General features: G+C 41.9%; 2 protein-coding genes across 34 annotated transcripts in view; one reads left to right on the top strand and one right to left on the bottom strand.

The window, feature by feature from the left end:
* Positions 1–3,738, top strand: part of LOC120949921 (TLD domain-containing protein 2) — a 107,796-nt gene extending 104,058 nt beyond the window's left edge. For all 33 annotated transcript variants that reach the window (XM_049607480.1, XM_040367542.2, XM_040367543.2 and 30 more), the window contains one exon: positions 167–3,738. In XM_049607480.1, coding sequence (XP_049463437.1) covers positions 167–302 — 136 coding nt within the window. In that variant the 3' untranslated portion in view covers positions 303–3,738. The remainder of the gene's footprint in view (positions 1–166) is intronic.
* A 7,357-nt stretch (positions 3,739–11,095) lies between these two features.
* Positions 11,096–16,391, bottom strand: part of LOC120948502 (serine/threonine kinase SAD-1) — a 35,176-nt gene continuing 29,880 nt past the window's right edge. The window contains exon 11 of the mRNA XM_040364904.2: positions 11,096–16,201. Within this exon, the coding sequence (XP_040220838.2) occupies positions 15,716–16,201 (486 nt within the window). The 3' untranslated portion in view covers positions 11,096–15,715. The remainder of the gene's footprint in view (positions 16,202–16,391) is intronic.

Here is a 16,391-nt window from a genome sequence, read left to right on the forward strand (position 1 = left end):
GTGATTTAGTGATGGAGATAACAGCGTCCGAACTCTGGTCTGTGTGCGAAAATGTTTTACTCATGAGCTGGCACCGCAACCGCCGACCCCGCCATGCTTCTGTCCCCCCTTTTTATGATTCCTTTTCATTAACAAACTAACGCTACTGTTTATCTTTTACTTTTAGCGGCAAATTTGGCCTTTGGCTGGATGGCGATCTGAATCAGGGCCGATCGCAGCACTGCAGCACGTACTCGAACGAGCCGCTCGCACCGCAGGAAGATTTCGTCATCAAAACGCTCGAATGCTGGGCCTTTGTTTAAAGCAACTACAGCTCTTCAAGGAAGATGTACCGGGGGACAAACCATACATTGTTCTGGTGGTATAAGAAACCCTCTAAAACCAAGCTTCAAGCCCCCCCCCCCCCCTTCCCGCATATATGCATTCACACACACACATGCACACACCGTAGGTACTGTACGATCGTCTACTACTGCTACCCCCTATAGCAGGGTGGTTAGATCCTCAAGTAGGGAGTTGGTCGTTCGTTGGCATGAATGGAATGAAAAGCTCGTTTTGAATCGTCGCATAGTCGGATTGTATTCACTACCGGGATTTTCCCCAGATCTCGCAAACCTCGTGGAAAGCGATGCTAGGTCGTGTGTATGTGTGTGTGTGGGTCGGCGTGTGACGTTTACCGATCGGTGCAGATCGGCGCTTGTGTGTTGCTTTTGCGCCCGTACGGTGATCAAGCGGACGACAAGCCCGTAGGCGTAGGGTGGCGGCACGGAGTGCAAACATTCAAATTACAAAACAAACAAAAAAACAACAACATAGTGATAATGTAGCAAGAGCAGCAGAAACACGTTTACTGTAGACTGTAAGACTAAAGCGAGACAGAGACAGACGGAAAGTAATCCCCAATCATTCTCTCCCAGCCCTCCCCCCCCCCCCCCACCATTTCTCTCCCATGCATATTGCAAACAAAAAAAAAAGAATAAATGTTGTTATAGTGTAGCCTGAGCCTGGAGCATAATTAGCAAAAGCGATAGAAATGAGACTTTAGCAAGAGGGAAGAAGAAAGATGGTGCGCGGAAGGTATATAGATATATATTTAAAGAAGATAAGCAAACAAACAAAAAACACAAACACATACACACAGAGGAGAAAAGAAAATTGTAACCAAGAAAGGATCAATTTGTGCGCGCAGTGATGATGTAATGTCGGAAGCGTAACGGAGAAACAAGCAAGAAGTCGGAAGCCCAAAAGCGGAATGGATGCAGAAGCACAGAAACGCATAACTATTAAACTCTATCACCAAGACCATAGTAGTTGAATATCTAGACTTTATCCCCTACTTTATCCCTTTTCGGAAAACACACACAGACCCACAACAATCGCCTCCCCCCGAGCAAAGCGAATTATTAGGACAAAGCGTGCAAAAGTTAATCGAGCGTGCAATGGTGTGATGCTTCTAACGTGGCATCATCCTACAGATACACACACAAACACACCACACCAGTTAATTAAGGTGCAATAGTAGGGCACCCACCAGTAGCAGCAAGTGAATGTTGGTTCATATATCCCGGTTTAGGATAAAAAAAGAAGGGAAAATTGTCTTTAGATGGTGCTTTACTAGAAGAGTAGTGTTTGCATGGCAGCGTACAGCTAGCGTACCGTGCTTTTTTTGTCGCTGTATGTGTGTGTGTGTCCGGTGTTTGTTTTGCCTAGTGGTCATGTCAACCCGTGTGTTAGAGTGGAGTGGAGCAGGAAGAGAAAGAGCCTTAGCTCTTAGCTAGCACAGCGGAAGAAGCGCATGTGCGGTGTTGGTAGTGCGGTGCAGCAGGGAAGTAGCACAATGATGCAGTTCCTCAAAAGCAAAATCAAACTCTCTTGTGCACCGCACACACACACACCCAGATTGTTCCTGTCGAAAGGCGGACGTGTGTGTGTGCGCATGCTCTAAACGCCATTTACCATTGGGATATCACTCTGCTGCATCACATTTTACACATCAAGAAATTCATCGGTTGTTTTCGTAGATTGTTATACAACACACACACACACACCAGATCACTAAGTTGATGTGATTTGAATGTGCAATTACCCCCAATGTGCTTCTCATTCTCTTTCGCCCACCTGCTTGCTGGATGAAATTTGAAACCACTGTGTTTCGAACGTTCTTGCTCTGTGTTGTTATGCGATTTGCTTGCAACCAAGCGTACGCTAAGAGCAACGTAGTAGAGCAAGACAACATTAACGAATGAGCCTCTCTATTGTTGATTGAACCGTTTTTTTGTTTTTGTTTTTGTTTAAGTAAACACAAGAAGATGAAGTAAAAAAAACCGTCGACAAACGAAACCGACAGCAGCGCACACGTTTACTACAATCCATTGCGCCAAAGCACGAAGAAGAAACGAACAGAACAACTTGTACTTGAAAGTCGATCGATTGTTTTTTGCTGCGGAAAATTATCTACCAAAGCGAACGGGCGCGCGAACACAGCCGCAAGAAGCTGCGTTCAGAGAAAGAGAGAGAAAACAAGCTAAGAGCAAATATTTACAAACGCAAACAAACAAAGTCACGCAAATTGTGCGAGTGCGGTGGATGCGTGAAATCTAGCGTAAGTCAGACGGATTTAGTTGATCGGGCAACAACTGTGTATTGTTTTGCTGTTTTTTTTTTTCGTTCATTTAATTCCCGCTTTTATTTATTACTTATGTTTTCCCTTCTTACTATTGGTGCGGCAATTGGTTTTTGGGCCACTGATTCGAGCTTTCCTTTCTCTCTCCTACGAAAGAGGACTAGCGAGAAAGTTGGCAATTTGGCGATAGAAAACACACCCAACACAAATCAGTAGTACAAACACACACACACACACACACACACACACACACACACACACACACACACACACACACACACACACAAATCGAATCCATTCGGAAAGTCATTTGTATGGTTGCCCCAAACCATCGCCTAAAGTGTGCGTAAATTATTTTGGGAGCAAAGAAAAAGGGGGAAAACAGCTTTTTCCGCTAACTTTTCATGCCTAATTGGGCGAGTTGATTGTGAAGAGCATTGAGCAAAACCGGCGGGGAACCGCTGTAAATGTTACTATTTCTTATTGATTCGATTCTGATTCGGCATTTCGCATTCCCGCACGCTGTTCATTCGACACTTTGTGATATTTACTCTTTCTCTGTTTGTTGTTTTGTCTTTTTTTCTCTTTTGTTTTTTCCTGTTTTCCAACCTTTTTCTTTTTCTACAATTACATTCTGTTGTGGTTTTGTTTGTGTGTGCGTGTGTGTGTGTGCATGTGACAAAATGCGTTTTCTGTCGTACTCTTCAGTACACACAAAACCACTCTTATTTATTAAACACACACACACGCATTCAGTTTGATATTACGGTTCGTTCTGTTCTTGGTAGATGCAAGTTGGTAGATGCGCTCTTCCACGAGGGTTGTTAGGACGATACAAAAACAATTAATATACTGCTCCCGCACTCCAAACATAAATATTCCCTTCCCAATCTATCCCCTTTTTGAGCTGATTGATGTTTTGTGTGTATTATTTTACGTTTAATATATATGTATGTAGCCGTTACTCGAGTCAAAACCCCCTTTACCCTCCCTCCCCCGCTACCCTTTCCAATTGTTAATATTTTAACAAACTTTATATTTAAGACAGTAAAACGCGCGTCTACAACACGTTTAGTGTGTGTGTGACGGGACAAGAATAAATTCATTCATTTTAATTGCTTGTGTTTTATATTTTCGTTATTTTGTTTTCTTTTTTCCCCCCTAAAAATCAACTCTTTTTTAGCATCCAATGAACTTTACCCAAAAGAGAGCAACGCGAATGAAAGTGAAAGAAAATCCACATTATTGAGGTGTGAATGCTTTTGTAGTCAAGAGTTCGCATATAAAAAAGAAACTATACATAGCAAAGTATACCGTATTAGTCACTGTGTACGCGTATAATACGGTGCAAACGATTGATGCTAGTTTTGTATGTTTGTTGTAATAAATGCACTGGGCAGCAGAAGGAAAGAAAAAGAACCGAAAGTTATAGCCGAACAAAAACGGAAATTGTTTTTTTTTTTTGTTATTATTCTATGGGCTGTATAACAATAAAAGTACACAAAAATTAGTAACTTAAACGAAATTAATCAAAAACAAACCAAAAAGAAAGACCACTTGAATGAACGAACCAAACGATACAAATCAATGATGAACAAACGCAAAATGGTAAGAGCCGAATGATAGCTGTTTTTTGACTGTTTGTGCAAAAGTTGTTCAACACAGCCCGTGCTTTGGTTTTCAATATTCATAGTATTTTCGTTTTTTTTTTTTCGTAGATCCATTTCCAAACCCACAACACACACAGAGTTTCCGGATCCTGTAGCAAACCTTCAGGTACATACTAATGCACGCACTTGCACTTCCGTTTTCGTTGTGTCCTCATTTATACCTTCTTTTTCCTTATTTTGTGTACACTTCATTTCAGCACAGAAGACACGGACAACACACTGCATGCGTACGAAAAACACACACACACGTACACTTGTTAACACTGTGGAACCTCCAGTTGCATGATTGCAGTCACCAAATCATTCACACCCTACCGCATTGGCTAACTTAAGCGTATAGGAGGAAGCTCCCCCAATCAACTACTATTAGGACAAATGGGTTTTAGAGTGGTGTGTGTAGATGTGGTGTAGCAAAACAAGCAAACAACTGTAGATTTTCATCCTTCTGAAGCACACTAAAATAATCCCTCATTGTAACGCGCTAATAATCCTACTCGATATTGTTTAAGGGAAGTAACTGAAACATTACGACATACTGTCAAATGAAGCTATTGTAAGGGAGAAGTGGATATAGGAAACGGTACAGCAACAACAATCACCTTTGAAAGACACATCGTGCGTTGTTGTGCCTGTTATACGCGATTTGCAACTACATCCCGTTGATTGAAGGTTTTCTCCAAAAAATTTAGATACATTTATCACAGAAACCTCATTTCTTGATGGTGCGGTCGGTTAGCTTCGCAAGCAAGAAACAAAAAGGCAGAAAAAGCTACAAAATAGTGGCAGCACGTGAAGGAGAGGATCAATTAAATCAGCAACCGATCGAATCTGTTTGTCTTGCACGCTAGAAGATTAGTACCAACCGAAACCAACACGGAACCAACCATACCTAACAAACAAACGAACAAACAAACAAACGAACGAACGAACGAACAAAAAAAAACAACAGGAAATAATCTGCCTGCAAAGGGCAACGGATGCTTTAAACTTATGATAACATATAATCTACTAAAAATAGAGAGAGAGAGAGAGAGAGTATTGTTCTTCTCGCCTCGGGGCGAATGATTGTGTAGAAGCTTATAAACGTGTAAAGCTCGTTTTTTCTCTCCCCCCCCCCCCCTGTCTGTGGGAAGACAGAATTGGTGTAGACACCGTGTAGACACTGGTGAAAGCGTGTGTTTGTAGAATGTTTTATAAATGTCCCGAAAACGAAACAAACTGAAACAAACCCTATATACTGCTAAACACTGTAAAGGGTCGCCAGTAAAATGCTGTGTGCTGGAATGTTGGGTGTATAGCTCTCTATGAAGAAGCATCGAAAGCCATCGAACCAAACAGAACCTACGGCAAGATCAAATTCCACACACAGAGAATTCTGAAACAAGCAACAAAGAAGTCCAACCACTTTGTTCGGTTTGTTTCGCAAGGCAAGACAAAATCAACTTTATATTTATATATGTATCGACCTCTTTCGACCAATCTCGAAGCATGCATGTGGAGAGGAGGAATGCTGCAATGCAAAGTTTTGAAAACGCAAGCTTACTTTTTTAGGCCAAATCGCAAATGTCGAGAGATAGATCGAGAGATAGATCAGGAACTACCAAGGGGCAAAGGGCATCACAACCAATTTCCATATCGTGCACCGCGTCCTCTCATCGCTCAATCAATGAATTTGATAGTAGATCTCCAAACTCAAACTGCAAGGGTAAATTTTGTACTGTTTTACCTGGTGGCCCCCTCACTGGCAAAGGACGAGGATTCTTTTTTTACATATATATAAACCTTCCTACATTCAGTATACCGAATCGTGAGGTGAGGGAGAAAAATCCGCTCTAGCAAAATCTATCCTGTAGTGTTAGAAACATTAGAACAGAAGCTCATTATCTAACTTTGTAGCGAAAACGCATATAATCAGATCGTAAGGATACGAATCGTAAAAGCCAGTGTGTGGAGGAGGAGCAGGAAGTGATTACTAAAGCTCTCTTTCTCTCTCCTTATCCTTACCACACACACACACACTGCGGGGGCAAAAACACGTAAAGGAAATAAAAATCTTGTATATGCGATATTAAAAGAAAATATAATGAAAGCTGTGCGCGCCTACTGACATACTAGTCTACGAGAATATATATACATATACATATATTTCATATGCAAAATTATATTTCATAAACTCAATATAAAGTATCTGAAGGCAACAACAACAAAATGCAGCAGCAAGGCGCGAAAATGTTTAGCAAATTTAAGATTGTGCGCAAACGCAAAAGAGAAGATAAGGAGAAGATTAAACCAATAAATCAGAAAGCCGAAAGCGAGTAAGACAAATAAAAAAGAAAATCGGCTAGAAATCGTAAAAGAAGCCGAAAGTAAATTATGCACAAAAAGTAAATCAAAACAAACAAACAAAAACAAACATTAAAAAAATGCTAGAGAAATCATTAGCAACACATTTAATTAAAAACAAAAACAAACAAACCATAACATAAAATCGTTAATACAATTTGCACCAGTTGCTAGCAGAAAACGAACGGAGAAGAACACTTCTGTCAATTACAAACGTAGAGACTGGAATAATTATTATAATAATAACTAACAAAAGCAAAAGAAGAGAGAGCGAGAAGGAGAAAGACAGCGTAAAAGAAATACACAACAAAACGTAACACACGAAGAAAGAAGGCAGAAAGAGAGAGAAAAAGAGAGAGAGAGAGAAAAAAAAACAAATGTTGTACGAAGGAGTTTAAACAATGCAAAACTCCTCAAAATAATCGATCTCAATGGATACAGTGTGTTATATGATGTGTAAGTGCATACAAATCGCATATAAAAAAAAAACAGAGATAGCATAATACTCATACCCTGTTAGTCGAGACAATGAGTGACCAATGGATTGGAGCAGTGAAAGCTGCAAAGGAACAGGAGAACACACAAACTACTACGACGACAACTACTACTAATACTGTACGTTACTCAATGCGCCGCTACCTGTAGAGTGTGTACGTAGTGTTACGTTTGTTTGTTTGCTGTTGCATATCCTTCAGCCTGTGCACCGTAATTTGTTTGTAGCATGATGATGATGATGTATAGCGATGTTTGTTATGGGTGCAACAAAAAATAGTACGAGATAAATCACCAAACAAAGCAAAAAAATGCCCACGCGATGATGTGTTGTTTGGAATGAGGATTATATTGTTGTGTGTAAAAGCATGGGCTGCTCCGTTTCTCTGTGTGTCTCTGTGTCGCTCCATGCTGTGGGGGCCGCACTATTTGCTGCTTGGCCATAGCTTGCTTAGACGGTACCGCGCTATCCCTTTGATTGGCCTGTTGATTGGTTGGTTAATTGGTAGATTGTTAATAGAAAGAGGGAAAGTGATTGAAAAGTGAAAAGCAAACAACATTATTCAAATTATTGCAGTCAATTACACTTGGTGTGCGTTATTATTAATGGAACAGAACATCCCCAATTTCCGTTCAACAACTGCTTTCAACAGCGCAATTCAGTTCTGAACATGTAAAACCAGAAAATGGATCACAAATCAACTGTAATTTGAACCACTTTCGCCATTTTAAGCTTTAGGTTTTGGCGTTTACACAAATCAAGCCCCCCTCCCCCACAAAAAACCATCCGCCAGTCCGCAGTAGGCCAAGGATCTTCAAGGGTTGTTAGTTCGTTGTTGATTATTGATTAGCGAAACATTTCTGCTGAATGTAATATTATTATTACCTGCGTATATAGTATAAAGCTAACAAAGCTAAACAAAACAAACAACAACGCTCCAACGGGGGATTGGAGCGTGTTCTATTTACAGCAAAAACCACACACTTGCACACACGTACACACAAACAAGAGCAAACGCGACAAAAATTAAAACGAAAAACGTGAAAGCGTTGCTAAATTGGAAAAATCAATTATGCAAAAGAAGCTCTGCAAAAAAACAGAGGGGAAAAGGGAGGGGAGAAAGGGATAAAAAATAAAGATGTATTTTTGAATATTTGCTTAGGGTGAATGGGGTAAAAACGCTATCGATTGTTAGAACAGCAAGGGGTTGCAACAATTGTAGCAAAACAGTCTTGCCTATAAATAACCTTTTCGTGCTTTTCAAAATCCCAGTAAGCCATGCATAGCTTACACACACCCAACACACCCTTCCCTTTCTCGTTTCATGTATGTGTGTGCGTGCGTGTGTGTATGTGTGTGTGTGTGTGTGTGTGTACGCATTTATGATGACGTTAAATGTGTGTGTTCGCAAACACAAACACAAAACAATTAGTCAAAATCAAAGCTCGCTGCCGTACTCTCGCTAGGTCAATGCAACTGGACAAAGGGCCGGAAAAGCTTTGGCGTGTTATAGATACCAACCAAGATTGGGCGTATTTTTGTGGGTGTTTGTGTGCGTGTGTGTGTGCCATACATGCAGATACACGAACGCAAAAAACAGGAAGAAAACGAAACACTCTAAATGCAACAAGTCGCGCGGAGAATGCAACCAAGCGACACGTTTCCCCACATGTAGAGGGAGAGAATTGAACTAGCTGCACCCAAGGGAGGTGTGCAAATGTTTAGCAACAATTAAACGTCACTGTTTAGCAGCAGCAGCAGCAGTCTGCAAAAGACAAAACAAGTTAGCGAATGAAACGAGAGAGCGAGCAAGAGAGAGAGAGTTAAAATCTATTGAAAGTATATGAGAGAAGTAATAAATAAAAGTATATATATACATATACATACGTGAATAAATATATAAAACCACATTTGCCTGTGTTGATTGATTCATGTGCGTGTGTGTGTGTGTGCGGAAGAACAATAATGAGAAAACTGCCACGAGGTCCGTTATGGCGGCACCATCGCAATCAGCTGGTTACTAGGCAACCACGGTAACAGGAGATCACGCACGCAGCGGAAGCAGTTCGCCGAGCAGCCGCCGATTTCCCAAGCCGGGCAGGCTCTCGATACGGTTTCAGTAACAGGAGCGCATGGTTCGCAGGAAGAGGAGGCAACTAATTTGCGTATCACGTACACCCACACACACCGACAACAAACGACACCGGGGCGGGATGCGTGCGCCGAGCCGGCCGGCACCAGGTAGCAGGAAAGCACGCGCGAGAAGAGGTACCATCTAGCCGCTGGTCCGCTTAAGCTTGCTCCACCGCGTTGCCTAGCGACCAGCCGGTATTGCACACAGCTACACACACAGCGACCCTCCGATCGGCTGGTGCAGAGATGTCGCTTTAAGTGTGCATGATTTGCACCGTTCGGTTCGCTAGCGGTAGCAGGAGCGCACAGCCGAGCAGAGGTAGCCTCCGCACCACCGGTTCGTGCGCACGCTTACCGCACCACACACATCGATCGATCGATACACACACCAGCACGTCGTAACGTAACGTCTGTAACGGCGTCGTGCGCGCTGGTAGTGGAAGTAGTATAACACCTGTGTAAGGGAACGTGGGGCGCAATGGTCACCCGCATCACTGGCACAGGTGTTGATGTTGAATCCATGAACGTTTTATACGATTTTGAATTCAAAATAATAAAAAAAAATTAGAAAATGAAATGTTCGCTCAAAATTATGTAATTTTCACCGGTACGAAAATAAGCTTTCGTAAAAAAACTAAAAAAAAATTGGAGGAATAAAAAGTGTATGCAGTCAAATGATAGTTATCGATGATTTACGTGAAAAAAGTAACCATTTTCATGTAATATGTAATGTAATATTTGTTTTTATGTTAAAGTTTGTAAAATGTTTCACTTCGGGCAAAATGGTCGTTCCAGTTTGCTGCTATGGCTTCTTCTTCTTCTTTGGCTCAACAACCGTTGTCGGTCAAGGCCTGCCTCCTGTACCACTAGTGGGCTTTAGCTTTCAGTGACTAATTGATTTCCCCCCATAGCAAGGATAGTCAAATCCTACGTCCCATGACGGGCGTACTACGAGACCGGCTTCTGTACTACGAGACCGGCTGCTATGGCTACTACTATACTAATACTAATCTTACAGGGTTTTCGAGGATTATATAGACATGTTCAGCGAGTTGTAGATTCGTTCAGGCATATAATAGACTCTTTCAGCGAGATATAGAATTGTTCGGAAGTAGGCGTAGACATGTTCGGTTATACTGTAGAGCTGTCACTTTCGTACCCCTTGGACTGCAAGTTGGATCATTCTCATCAGAAGGTAAACAAACGGTTTTCGAAAAAATATACTTTTTTCAACTAATTTATGTATTAAACAGCTTGGAGAATGATTATTAGCTACTTTTAGGACTTTTAAGAATGAAAAATTGAACCCTGCGGCACAGTGTGTAAACAAAACAAATGACAGCTCTACAGAATGGCTGAACATGTCTACACCTACATCCGAACAATTCTATATCTCGTTGAAAGAGTCTATTATATGCCTGAACGAATCTACAACTCGCTGAACATGTCTATATAATCCTCGAAAACCCTGTAAATCTCTACTCTCACAATCCTACCTAGATTCAAGGACTTAAACTATAGCCCAAAGTCCAATGATGTGGTCCATTTTACCCCTTTGGTTTGATGTGTATCAACATTTAGCGTGTGAATTTAATTTTCTGCAGTTATATTTGTTATTAATGCGTCAACTGCAGATCGTTTTTCATGAATAGGATACTGAAGCATCGCAATATCAGTGTAAAGTGGTTTACACCCGATGAGATGCAGAGAAAAATCCTTAATAGTACTATTTTGCCCCGTTTTCCCCTACCCTACCTACTTACCTTTTTCGTACGGACAAGTGTGCTGCACACACGCTTTCGGATTACAAGCGAACAAACAAACACACTTAAATTTAACAGTTTTAAACAGCTCTTGTGTGTGTGTGTGTTTTTATTATAATTCTTTACGTGTTTTTATCCACTCACTCTCTCGCTCTCTTTCTCCCTTCTCTTGCTTCCCCTTCCCTTACACCCTACTACTACGTGTGGCTGCTGCTGCTGCTCAGCGTTCTCTGGGTGATTGTGGTGGTGAAGATGATCTTACTGTTACTACTATCCACTACACTAGGCGTGCATTTCGAGAATGTGTTACTTATGGGCTGTGTGTGTGTGTTGTTTGTTTATTTGTCACTGCTCCCGTTTCTTCACCTCCTTTTTCGTTTGACGTTTTGCCAGTGATGGCGCATTCGAATGTGCTTGTTTCTTTGGGGAGGGGGGCGCTCTTGCTTCCTTTTGCACTAAAATGCACACAGCTAGACGATGAAGGTTGGGGATAGGGTTGCTTTTGTGTGCTTCTTTCTATGTGTGCCTATGCCAGATTTGTCTTTACACCAGGAACATGTGCTTGCAGCTAAAACATCATCAACATGGTTGGTAACATGCACGATACACTCACACCGACACATACACACTCACACACACGCACATACATATGGAAGGTTGGAATTCTCAAAATCGGGTTGCTTAGTTACACGCTCTCTCACACTGGCGCTGCACTGCACTGTTGTGCTGCTGTTACTTTGTTTCGTTCTTCCGCACATTCAATGTGACACTGCTATTTTCAATTGTTGAATCTGTTTGTTTAACTTTTTCCAATACGAATGTATCCATTTTCTGTTCTAGTTTATTGTTTCATTGTATTGGTACAGTTTTGTTTAGTTTCTTTTATCCTTTTTGCGCTCTGCTATTATTGTTAGCTGGACTTTGTTCATGAGTTGAGATTATTACTTTGTTTATTGTTGTTTTTTGTTTATTCGAGAAAAACTTGTACGTGTTTGTTTTTTGTTTTTAAATTGAATGGATTAGGAAAGGTATATTTTGCATTAACTATTCTTCACTCTCCCCCTGTTTCTGTGGATTTGGATTTGTGTGTTTTTTTTGTATCTATTATTTTGTTTTATCATTATTTTCGAGCAAAAAGCACGCTGCAAAGACGTTCGATGAGAGTGTACGCTTTTTTCTTCTATTTTGTATTCTAATTTAACCCCTCTAACTCTTACAATCGTGTCATACAATTATTGGGTGCGCGCGTGTGTGAGTGTGTGTGTGTGTGTGTGGGTATGGTTAAGGGAAAAACTGGGCCATTCACATAAAAAAAGCACCAGTTAAGTAGAGGGCGAACAAAAACAATTAAACTGTAAGTAGTTACCGGGAGGCACGAAAGAAGCAAATGAATGTTTAGCCACTGCACGGTGTTACGGATTAGGAAAGTGTTAGTTTGCGTGTGTGTTTTTTCTCCGGCAGTGGCAGAATTATTAAATTTTCAAAAAATCTCCTTCGGTTTGCCTTAAACAATAACTTACTATCGCGTTCCTATCATTTTCTTTTCTTTTCTTTTTTTTTGCTATATGCTTCTTATAAACGTAACGTGACACACCATAACAAAACAAGACCAGCTTGTTCGTTTCGACGGCACCGCAATTAAAGTTTTTTTTTTCTTTCTTCTCTTTCTTTTGTTTATATATATCTTATACATTCTGCAACGCCCCATTCTTATCCTAACCCAAATGGGGGAGTTATTAGGTATTCCATGAAGGTGGTGGCTAACGACAAAAGGGGTTTTGCTGTACAGAAAGTCTGCCCCCGGCCGTCTAATCTTTAGTGTCTCACTGTTCTTAATCATAAATCTAAACGATCATCCCACATAACGATCACTAATGTGTGTTTGTGTGTGTTTTTTTTTTCTCTCATTGGTACATTCGTTCGTTTCCCCCCTCTGTTTATCGCTAACAAATTAGGAAACGACATTGTCGCTCCGCTTTCTAGTGCTTATATGGTGATTTTTAGTACAAACTAGAACCTATCCATCAACGCTACGCTTTCCTCGTCTAATCAGCGTACTTTTTTTTGTATGCATTAATGCTATATTCGAGAAGAACTACTGTACTGTTTATGCGACACCTTTGAATGCGGAATTCCATCGCCACGCGACACTACTTACATCTACCCACATTTCCCATTGACTTGCTACTCTACACAGAGCAGAGGAGAGCAGCCAGCAAATCACGAATGTGTTTTCATTACCAACTGACCACCAAAAACAGAAAGAATGTGATGACGTATGCACGTATGGGATTGCGAGGATTACGATCAGGTGTGGGGTGTGCCCATTGGTTTGGGGATTGAGTTTGACTATCTGTCTCTGTGTGTTTATCTAACAAGTTTTGTCGTGCAAATTGTGCAGCTCTATCTCTCCAAACTCTTCATTCCTACTGTCTGTTCCCCAGGAGGAGGGGGGGGGGGGGAGGAAAATTCAACTCGTAATTACATGCCTGATTGACAAATACAATTTCTATCTCAACATCTATTAACACGAGCATCGATGAACAGAGCATTGATGGAATCATTCCTGTGTTTCGTGCGTTAGAACGCCCGGATGATGTATCTATTCCCTTTTTCTATTAAAAAAAAAACACACAAAATACAGCAAATAATTCATCGTTCGTTTCTTTTTGCTTTTGTTAAGGAACACACCGGAAATATACATCACAGTGCAAAACATCAATAAATATTAGAGCAGCGTGTGTTGTGCGGTGGCGGCTTCGCACGTCAGAGCGACGGTGGTATCGTTCTTGCCCGCGGGGGAGATGGCAGAGATGATGGATGAAACGTTAATTTACACTTCTTTACACATAAGCTGCCTCCCCCCCCCCCCCCCTGCCTAGTATAGGTATCCTGATTGTATTCAGTTTCAGTTACAAGCTACATACACTCTTCTCTTAAGCTTAATAAATGCCCCTTTCGCCCGACGGGATGTGTTTGCCTTACGGTAGTAGTAGTCTTAGCATTAGTAGTAGTAGTAGTAGTAGTTGTAGTAGTAGTCATAGTCATAGTAGCTAGTAGTTGCAGTGCTAAGCGAACACACAATTCTCTTAACATGTTGATGCGCGCTACGTTCGATTCGAGTCTATACTATCAGTTACCTCCTTCCCATCTCCTTCTCCCTTCATCGTACCATCACTATATCTTCAAGTAGATTCGATTTTGTCAATGCTTAACGTCTAACACATTCATTCCACGCGTTCGGGCGGTTTATAGACGATTAAACGATATATTAAGCCGCGCTCCCAAAACCGACCGATTGAGAAAGAAGTGAATTGGCCTGTGCACAGCACATACACAAAATATAATCGTACGGAAACACTCATACACGCACGTACTCACATCCCCTTTCCCGGCGGCGCTCTCCCTCAACACACACATACACGCATTCCCGGATATGTAAAGTGAAGCCACAGGGACCACACACACAAAACCGGCGGAGGCGGCTGCTCAAGTAATCGACAAAATGGTAAGATTTTTTGTTATCAAAAGTCACTGATACGCGTACAAATTGTGGTAAATTAGCTACAAAAATAGTGTTAGTATTTTGCTTCTTGCACATGTGTATGTGTGTGTGTTTGTCTTACTCTGCAGTACTTGGATAGTGTGCCATACTACTACACAAACGCCACCAAACCGGGCGGGCGACACAGAAACAACATCTACCCTGGTCTGGTTTGATTTTCCCTGTGCCTGAGAAAGTAGCTTTCCCGTGCCCTCATACGTACCTTGTTGCTTTGCATATTACACTAAGGTTCTAAGCTTAGAATTTATTTTACTTCCTTTGCTGTCAGCGTCAGTGTGTCGGTCGAGCTTTTACCAGTCCTTTTACTCAGTCCACATACGAAAATGGTAAATAAGCCGCAACATCCCCTTATGGTTAAACCCTTCCAAACCTCAGCATCGTCTGTCACTTTGGTTCGCGAGCGTGTCACACAACTTCTGGTTTTTACTTAAAAAATAGCTCAAACTGCTGCCGGCTTTCGTGACCATTGTGCGACAATGGGTCCGGGACCAGCTGTAACCGTTTTAAAAACAAAGCGAACAAATGTGTCTAACTTAATCGTATCGTAATACTTTGCACCTTACAACCTATTCTTTCCGTTTTTTTGTTTTTGCGCTTTCACTGGGCACGCAGAACAAACCGAATTGATGATCTCGGACTGATGATAACTTATCTAGTGAATATACCCCTGTGTCAAACGCATTCAACGAAATATTGCACGTGTGGTTTCCGTTTTCGTCCGAATGAAAACTGATGTGTGTACATTGGATTTTGCGATCATTTCCATTCCCTCCATCTCGCTTTCGCTAGTAAAAAAACTGGGACAAACTGTACATAAACAGTGGTTTGATTGTGTAAAAACTTTCGAAACATGGAACAAATTATTAAGTAAAAAACAGTTCGACCTAACTTTGTCCTTTTGTGTGGGGTATGGGGAGACTACTCTATACACGATAACAAAATTGCATTGCGTTTCGGCGCTTCGGGCAGGAGAGCCAGCAGGAGGGTGAGCAGGACACCGAGGACGAGCCTCACACTCCCACCTTTGCAAAACAATCTCTTTGGCTTAATAGCTGTGTGTGTGTGTGTGTGTGTGTGGTTTTAGAATTTTAGCATTTTTGTGTTTGCTCCTTCAAAACGGCCCTACTACGCCGTTTTGATCGGTACGGGCGGTGTCACGGCTGTCGCACCGAGCACCGGTGTCGCATGATCGACAATACTCGACCGGCGCCCCGCCGATACAAGCTCGATCGGGGACGAACCACGGCCAATGCATTCGCTGGACGCACCGACACCGCCGCCAGTAGCGGAGAGCGATGCCAGAAAACCACTACTGCTGTGCAGTTGCTGATGGTGCTGATGATGGGAACCTCCGTTGTGATTGATGTCACCGTCACTGCCGAGATGCCGGGCAGCAGCTTCGCCGCCGCCACCGAGGCAATTTTTAATGATACGATTCTTGTCCGTGAATATCGTGGAATGGCGGCCGGTAGTGTTGGCATGCGAGCCGGCGCCACTGCCGTTCGGGTTTACGTTCACCTTGTCGCGCACGATCGAGCCACAGGACTGGGCCTTGTACAGGCGACCCCGCTGGAACAAACCGGACAGGGGAACGTAAATTTTCTTATGCACCTACAAACAAACAAAAACGGAATAGGAAACATGTTAGTCACACAGAACGGTTGGATGGTTCCACACACAAACGTATTAATTCATTCATTATGGGTCGCCCCTTGCCAAACAAAATACAATAAACCCGGTAGCGTTAGAGCTACAGTTCGGAACGGTGTAGCAGCCAAAGGGCAAACAACATTAGGAAAGT

Source organism: Anopheles coluzzii, chromosome 2 (genome assembly GCF_943734685.1).
Source record: "Anopheles coluzzii chromosome 2, AcolN3, whole genome shotgun sequence".
NCBI lineage: Eukaryota > Metazoa > Arthropoda > Insecta > Diptera > Culicidae > Anopheles > Anopheles coluzzii.